The 8,575-nt window shown below is 51.2% G+C and overlaps 1 protein-coding gene across 2 annotated transcripts in view; it reads left to right on the top strand.

The window, feature by feature from the left end:
- The first annotated feature begins 2,211 nt into the window (after positions 1 to 2,211).
- RSPO3 (R-spondin 3) overlaps positions 2,212 to 8,575 on the top strand; it is a 64,320-nt gene continuing 57,956 nt past the window's right edge. The window contains exon 1 of one of the 2 annotated variants that reach the window (XM_082047180.1): positions 2,212 to 3,105. In XM_082047180.1, coding sequence (XP_081903306.1) covers positions 3,007 to 3,105 — 99 coding nt within the window. In that variant the 5' untranslated portion in view covers positions 2,212 to 3,006. The remainder of the gene's footprint in view (positions 3,106 to 8,575) is intronic. The other variant, XM_082047181.1, reaches the window with a different exon arrangement.

The following is an 8,575-nucleotide window of genomic DNA, read 5'->3' as shown; positions in this document are numbered from 1 at the left end:
CCTCTTCAACAAACCCCAAAATAGAGAGGTGCACAAAACCGCCCTGGGAGCTGTTTCTGATTAATGGGTTTCAGTTGCAAGGAAATACTACATCCAGCTCCCTCCGCCGTGTGTGCTGCTGTCAGCTCCTCAAGTCGTGAGCCTGGCGAGGGGAGGCTTTTTGCCAGCCTGGTCCCCCCGGTGCTGGCAGCCACTGGCCGCAGGGACACGGGTAGCTGTGCAGCCCCGCACAGCCCAGCCCGGCCTCTGGCTCTGCCTCCCTAGGCCTGATGTCAGCCTGAACTTTGCCACCAATATCTCATCAGGATGAGTGACATAAACAGGGAATTGCACGCCAGGGTTTTGCTCTGGAACAAGCTCCTTCCACACATTTCAGCAATATAAACCTTATCCTTTTATCACAGAACAGCAGTAACTGTTTACGGGTTTGGTTTGCTATTGTTGTTTTGGGTTTTTTTTCCCTGGTTTGGGGGACTAACCTGGCTCTCTGGAGTCCTCTCACCCTGCCTCATTTCAGAACCTATTTCGAGTGAAGGCACAGCTTTTGTTTTCTCCCTGGTCTATGCTTCTGTCCCTCTTCCACAGCAAATAAGCGACCTCTCCCCACCACTGCTGGTCGCTCACGCATACCCTGCCATTCTGCTTGGCCCTTGGTCAGCACACACCCCACAAGCTGGTTTTGTCAAGGCTCTTGGGTGACCCATGAGGTCGTCAGGACTGTCTCCCAACACATCTGCCCTACGCATCCCTGCTGTAGCAGGGACACATGGAAGGGAACAAGCCGGAGAGGCAGCAAACAGAGTTTCTCAGCCATGCTTTGTCAGGGCAAGGAGAGGGAGTGCACTCCCCGTTTGTTTAATGTTTTCCTTATGTTTCTCACAAAGCGTTTATTTTTTGACATGATTTCTCTGCCCACTGGTGCTAATGCTTCTCAAGCAAGCTGGCTGGCTGGCCGCAGGTTGGCTCACACGTGTGTCCTGTCCTTTCTCTGCAGCCTTGTTTATTTATGTCACTCGCCTGCCCTGCTCAGAAATTTCCACACATACACTTAGCACACGAGAAGTCTCAGTCTCCAACAAAACAAAACACTGAGGCGAATGCACTTTCTTGTTGTCAGTGCAGCCCCTCGGCTTGTCTGCTGAATGACTTTTTATTTTATGCCTCTCTGGCAATCCCACCCCATCCGGCTCAAGTATCCTGGATTAGAAAGACTTTCCCCAGAGTCCTTTTCAAAGGGAGCCTCCCACAGACCTTTAAATCCCCCACATTTTATGGTACAGATATTTAACAGTTCTGAGAGGGGCAGCGGGGGGAGAGCCTGAGGAAAACAGTTACAAATAGAGTGGCTGCTCCTCACACCACCGAGGTTCCTGATGCGATCAGCGCCGTTTTATCCGGCTTTCTCTCTCATCCCAGCGATAGCCACTGAGATAAGAAGCGAAGGAAGAAAAGGTTCAGTGAAGTCGCCGGTTTTCCCCTGAATCAGCCTCACCTCCTCCTTTCTAGCCCTCCCCTTCCCCCCCAAAAAGTAACGCTTGCCGGAGAAAGGAAACGCGATATCCTTCTGTCAAACAGCCTGCTGCTGTTCCTCCCCTAGGTGCAGCAGAGCTGCCCCTTTGCTGCTGGGGAGGGTCCCGGCGGCGGTAGCTGCCGGGACCCCCGGGCGCTGCGGCTCGACTCGGCTCGGCCCCGGTCCGCGGCCCAGCCCCGCGCCTCCCCTGCTGCCAGCCGGCCGTGGAGGCGGCCCCCGGCCCCGACGGGACACGCGGCTTTGCTCTGCCCTGTCCCACCGGAGAAGCCACACCGGAAAATGCCGATCCCACGGTAAAAAGGCAACATCGAAGAAAATCCCGAGGAGAGAGAGAGAGGCTGGAGACCCCCTCGCCCCCCTCCCATGTCCCTATCTCCATTTTGAGCAGGGCTGTAGGGGGCAGATTCAGGCAAGGAATGGGGGGTGCTGTGCTGGGGAAGGGGCCGAGCACACCGCCCCGTCCCCCCGGCAAGTGGGGGGGCTGCTCCCCACGGAGAGGCCAGGGCGCGGGGCGCAGCGGCCGCTCCGCGAGGGCCCCGGGAAGGTCGGCGGCGGAGGGAAGGCGAGCGGAGACCTCCGGGCGGGGGCTGTCAGCGAGGCTGCAGAGCCCCACCGCCCGCCCCGGCCTCGGTCCCGGCCCCGGCCCGCCCCGCCCCGCCGCGGGTGGCAGCGCAGCCGCGGGACAGGCGCGGAGCGGCGCCCCCCGCCCGATCTCGCCGCTGGAGGATGCTCGGGTGCTAATGCCCCGAGGGGGCTCGATCGGGCTCGGGGAGCTTCCCACCACTGTGCCGGGGCGCTGGAGCTCGCCTCCTCCCGCCCCGCTCCGCCCCAGGGCTTGTCCCGTGGGGCCCCGCTCCGGAGCAGCTCCCGCATGAAGCCCGGGGGCTCCTGGTCGGCGGGAGGGAGAGCCAGGGGTGCTCGGCCCACCTGCGCCCGGCGGCTGGCAGTGCCCGTGGCGCAGAGCGCGGCTGCTCCGGAGCGGCGGCGGCGGGGCTGGGTCCTCCTCCTGCCCCCCCGCCGCTCCCGCCCTCGCACAGTCCTCTCCCACCGCCATCCATCTACCGTTGCTGTCGGCACCTCGCCCGCCCGGCGCACACACGGGCGCGCACAGCCGCACGCACCCCGGCACCCCCACAACATGCTGCCGGCCGCCGGCCCGGCATGGACCCCGGCGGCGGCTGCTCGGCTTCTCTCCGCTGCTGACTCCTCTCTGAGGTTTGCGGCAGGTAGCGGGGCCGACTGTTGGAAAGTGTAATAGAAAAAAAAAAAAAAAAAAAAAGGAAAAAAAAAAAAAAAGAAAAAAAAGCAAGGAAAAAAAAGCCATCAACCCAGCCAAGCCCTGCTTTGGATCTCAGTGCAGGTATTTCTGCTGCTGTGTTCATCCCTTGCCGCCTATCATCCCGGTTTATTTTTGTTTTTAAAGGAAAGAAAAAAAAAAGAACGAAAAGGAGAAGTCGAACTGTCAAAGGGTTACTATGCAATTGCGACTGATTTCTTGTTTTTTTATCACTTTGAACTTTATGGAATACATTGGCAGCCAGCACGCCTCCAGGGTACGGCGACAGGGAAGAAGTAAGTGCGAAGAGATTTATACTTTGATAACTTCTACTTCCTCTCGTTGTGCTGTTCACCTGTCTGGGGGGTTCTTGTGCCTCCGGTGCCTTTGTGAGTGCGCTGGGAAGCAAGTCCCGCGTCCGCAGCGCGGCCGAGCGGATCTGCAGGCAGTTTCACTGAGTTGGAGGGATGAAGGCGACTTTTGATCTCTTTCTGCTCTTCTCTCACCTCACCGGGATGAGCAGACCTGGCTGCGGGAAGACCTGCGTCTGCTCCGTTATATTTTAATGTCTGGTAAAGGGGAACGTTCTTTCTTAACTCTTTCAATTTCCTAAAGGAAAAGCGCGATGACGGGACAGGTAACTTTTTATGCCTTGACTCCCTAAGCGCCTTTCTCTACCCAGGTCACCATTTAGCGCCCTGGGGGAGGACGGAAAGAGAATACCTCACCCCAAGAACCAGCAGTACAGATTATCGCTGTAGTTAAGCCTGGTACCCGCCGATGCGGAGTGAGGGGCTGGGGTGCCGCGGTGCTGCCTAGCCCGCTGACTTCCAGCCTCCACTCGGCACCAGTCATCTCGGTGGCACCGTCCGGGGAGCTCCTGGATCATCCATCGGCACTGCTCCGGGTCTGTGGCCCTTGCTTTTGTTAATGTTGTCTGGTTGGTTGTTTTGTATTTTGTTTTTTAATCTCATGAAATGGCGTTCGTCCCTTCTGACTTGGCCAGCGCCTGACCGATGTAGCCTGGATCTGGGGTGGAGGCAGGAGGGAACCGGGAGGGTCAGGGCATTCTGACAAACGGGGGGGCGAGGGACAGTACCCGGGGATGATGGCAGCAGCTCCTTGGGCGCTGCCGTCCAGAGGAGGTGATGTGGGAGACCAGAGGCGAGGAGACCTCCCCAGCATGGAGACAGGAAGCAAAGTGAGGCAGAAGCGGGTCGCCCCTCGGGAAGGCGCTGTCCAGGTCGCCGGGCGCTGCAACGCGCAGACCGGCTCTGGGCTCCGGCGTGGAGCTCCGGCGTGGCCGGCAGCACCGGGCAGTTCCGAGGACCCGAGTCCGCGGTGACTCCCCCGGCAGGGTCGCCGAACAGAGCCCCGCCGGGGCGCTGAAAGGAGTCGCCGACGGTGGCGGGATATGGCAGCGGGTGGCACCGGGACGTGCCCGCGGTCCCTCCTCGCCACCCCGCCTGCATCGGACCCGTCGCCCTCTCTGCAGAGGGGAGGCATTTTCTACGCACCTATCGCGGAGGGGCTGCCAATGCCTGTCCTCTTTCCCTGACAGCTGCAGTTACCGAGGAAATGTCATAAACCACGGCAGCCTGCATTTAATCAGCGAGAAGTAACGAAATTACTTTCCCAGGGAGGGGGCGGGGGGCTACTATTATTTTTTTTTCTTTTTGCTCAGCACACTCTCTCTTGCCCTGCTTGGCATGGCTAGCCCTTGAAAGCCTCCTTTGTATGGTTTGCCTCCTGCACACAATGTTTGATTCACCTAAAGTGCCCCTAAAGCCGAGGACCAGAGAGACCGGGGCTCCAGCCCTCCCATCCCCACGGCCGCGCAGCGAGAGAGCACTGAGGGCTAAGTAAAACATGTCAGGGCATCCGATTTATTATCCTTGGCAAGGGAGATCTCCACAGCCTCCATCACTTCCCACCCACTCCTTTAACCCCTGGCAGCCGCGGGCCCACAAGCTGCGGCTGCCCACTACTGTCGGGGCACCCCGACGGAGACGGGTGGAGGGGTTCAGCCCTGGGTCGGGGGCACAGCAGGGGTAGAGGGGCAGGATTCCCTCGTGGCGCGAGGGTCGGGGAGCGGGCCACCTCCGCCCGTCCTTGCTCCGGCACCTGGTGCGCGCCGCGGCGGACCAGAGCCGGCCCGGCGGCGACCTCTGCTGTCCTCTGCGGCGGCGGGCAATCCCGGCGGCAGGTGCTCGGCTCCACTCGGCTCGGATCGGCACGGCCGCTGCCCCGTCCTAGGGCAGGAAGCAGGTCGCCCTCCTGCCCTCGGCCAGTCTTGGTGCTGGGCAAGGGCAGCCGCGGTTTTCCAGTGTCGGGGCTGCGCCGTGTGCAGGTAGTGTCGCTCCCCGTGTATGCGCCGTCCCGGTTGGGTCTTATTTAGACCCCCCATTCAGCAGTCCTATTTTCGGAAAACAGAGAGGGAAGTGTTGGCTGAAAATAATTAGCTGGTTCGTACAACGTGGAGAAGGTGCTGAGTACTTGCTCAAATTTTCTGGTTAAAGTGCAAGACTTAATTTATATTCACAGTAGAATAAGCGGCTGAAGCATTACGTCTAAACAGAGTCAGAATGGAAATCTGTCTCGTTATTTTGACAGTGAAGACAAATAACTTTTACAACAACTCACCTGGACATGGTCTACATTGTCCACTGGCTGAGGTCTTCAAATCAGGCTGGTTGTAAAACTTGCTTTGGTATAACTAGTGATTATTGGTTGTGAAGCAAGAATTAGAGTCTCTATGAAAATTATCATAAAAGAGGTTATGGTCACCACTTGCACCAATCATTTTGGCTTTAATAAACTAAGAATCGCTCTTAGTGAATACTGGAACCTGAAAAAAAAAACGATAGCGCAGTTAAAAAGACACCTGTCAAATGTATCTATTATATGGAATGCTTTCTTTGGATTTCTGTTTCTTTTGCCCAGTCTCTAAGCATAAGCCCTAAACCCATTGCTACAGAAGTGTTTTCAAATTTCTATTTAACCCATGTATTTTTAAATACAGTACAAACCACTCACCAGCAAGCAGTCAGTGAGCCAGTGTTACTTCGATTTGTTTAATATTGGAGTCCCTCATTCTATGTATTAAATTGTAGAGTCCCACATTTTAAGATAAAGGAATAACAAATCCTGAACTGAGTAATTCAGAATATGCTGGGCCAGACTCTCAGCTGGTATAAATTGAAGTTTCTTTATTAACTTACCCTACCAGAAGGACTCAGTCTTAAAGAATTACTTATTTTGTACCTATGGCCAAAGTAATTTTTAGCAGAAGAAAAGTACGGTCTATAGTCCGTTCACTCTTCAATCTCCTACTGGAGTTTCTAGTTTGAGCTTCCTAAATTTCTATCTCATGATCAGTAGTAAATGCATATTTGGCTATACAGAGGCAAAACTACCCTGAAGTCCACTATGGAGTGCAGAGGATTGGGTCCATAATTAGGCATAGCAGGCAAGATAAATAAAAGTTTAAAAGCAAACATATAATTAGCAATGAGATTTGTTTTATTCTGATGACAGCAATCAAGATTAACAAATTAAGTTGCTTGTTCAGGACAAACAAGAGAGATTAATATACAGCCGAGTATAGATTAGCATACCAATAAATAAGAAGGTCTATGTATCTACCAGTGAGTACAGTTTGCTTAGGAAAACTGTAGGATTAAGTCAGTAGTTCCAAAATATTTTGGCTCTGCAGGCCACTACCAGCCCCCAAAACTTAGTGCTGACAGTTGTGCACCTTTCTCATTGAACTTTTAACTGACGGAAATGAAGTATTTTTTGCTATGGGTCTGTGAATGACCGGCAGACCATTTGCCTTAACCCTGTGGACTACCAGTGAGCCACAGACTAAATTTGGAAATTGTTAGAATAAATAAAGTGACAGAAAATTCTGCGTTTGTACAACTCCTACATCCAGGAGTAGAACTATCAGTATGGTGGTTCTAGTGGAACTGCAATTGGGATGTAGAACTACCATGATGTATATTATTGGTAGCCCCTCAGTATCTGATGTCAGCAACTGCCTCCTGTGTTTTGCTGTAATGGCATGTTCACAGCACCCAGTGTCGTTCGTTCCTTCAGTTGCTTCTGCGTTGGTTCCTCTGTTGACACGGGACTGCAGGTCTTCCAGTATCTGCTTCTGGTCACGGTCAGGAGTAGAGGGCTCCACCCTGCAAATACTCTGTCTCTCTGGCTTGGTTTGTGTGCAGCTGCTTACAAATTCAAAATGAAGCAGATGCATAACAGTCCGTTTGAAAACATAGCTGTATAAAATACAGCAAAACAGGAGAGTACTGACAAAACACAAATTTGTAAAGTTATGTCTTCATCTTTTTTATACCCTCATGGAGGGTGTCATTTACGTGGAGGTAAAATGTCAAGAAAAGAGGAATTACATTATTAGTTAAATGAACACTGCATTTTGGAAGCAAAGTTTTGGTAGTTCACCGCTGATATCTAAAGGTATGTTTAGGCCTGGCATGGCACAGGTGGTAGTTCTACATAGTCTATATATAATATAGGTGGTGTTAGCAATTTTTTAAAGGAAGAAATAATTTTGTATCTGAGTGCAGTAATTTAAAGCAAAAGTTGAACAAGCAAACAACCATTAAGTAAGATGAATCTGTCCTTGGGTGGGATTAAATTATTCAGTGTTAGTTCTCTTTCAAAGTATTTGTATGCCACTGGTATTTTTTTTTCTGTGACGTTTTCATATTAGTATTGTTGGAGTTCATACTTTGCTAGTGACAAGTGCATCTTTTTTCCAGTGCAACTGTATTTCTCATTTTTGGATGAGATCCTCTTTGTTTCAAAATAGACTGCAAAATTCTTATTGTAGTCATTAGAAACAAAAGCAGACGGATAACTGTTTCATCATATTTCCATAAACTGTGAGCGTATTTCATTGTAGTGATGTCTTAAATAATTAAATATTAGAAAATCACTACCCCTCGCTGAAAGCGTCAGAAGTATTATAGGGGATAGCCTGTTTGCATTGGGTTTTTTATAACTGTATGTGCATGTAGATCTGTGCTTGAAGTATACCAGCTGCATGTGGAAAAATACGTGTTATCCCAAGAGACTAAAGGATGTTACAGACCAGTTCCCATTTCATACGTGGCATCTGAAAGGGTGATAATTTCAAATTGTGTTTCTTTCAGCTGCAAAAGACATTTCTTGTACTATAGAAAATTCATGTTAAACTGTAAATACATATACTACTACAACTTCTCAAAGCTATTGCTGTAGGATGGTATATCAGCAGATATATAAAAAGTCTCTTTGCAGGCAGAATAAAATATTGCTATTATTATTATTGAGATGGTTTTACGACTTGAACCTGCCTCCTTTGCTTTCAGTGGAGAAAGTCCCATGGACTTCTCTGGAGCTGGAGAGGGCTCTATTTCTGCAGGACCTCAGGAAACATTTTGAATTTGGAAGATTTCCTATGCTAGAGTACTTGCAAAACTGCATGATCCAAATATGTACAACCCCTATGTAGGAAAAAACAGAGCTCTGTACCTTTCAAAACTACGACATATAGCCTACTTGGGAGGCAATCTCTTTCTTACGCATATGAAAAGAACGGCTATTTTACTACTTTCACCTATTGAGCCATCGGAAGTCAATAAAGTTAATTGAGATTAATTTCTTCTTTTAAGCTTTGTTATTAGTCTATCAAACTTTTTCAAATCCCTGGTCTGCTGCTGCTTCTTGCTGTGAATTTTTCACTGAAGATAATGGAAGTT

The sequence above is a fragment of the Streptopelia decaocto genome (assembly GCF_964273445.1).
Source record: "Streptopelia decaocto genome assembly, chromosome: 3".
Taxonomy (NCBI): Eukaryota; Metazoa; Chordata; class Aves; order Columbiformes; family Columbidae; genus Streptopelia; species Streptopelia decaocto.
This window is presented reverse-complemented; position numbering and strand designations above follow the sequence as displayed.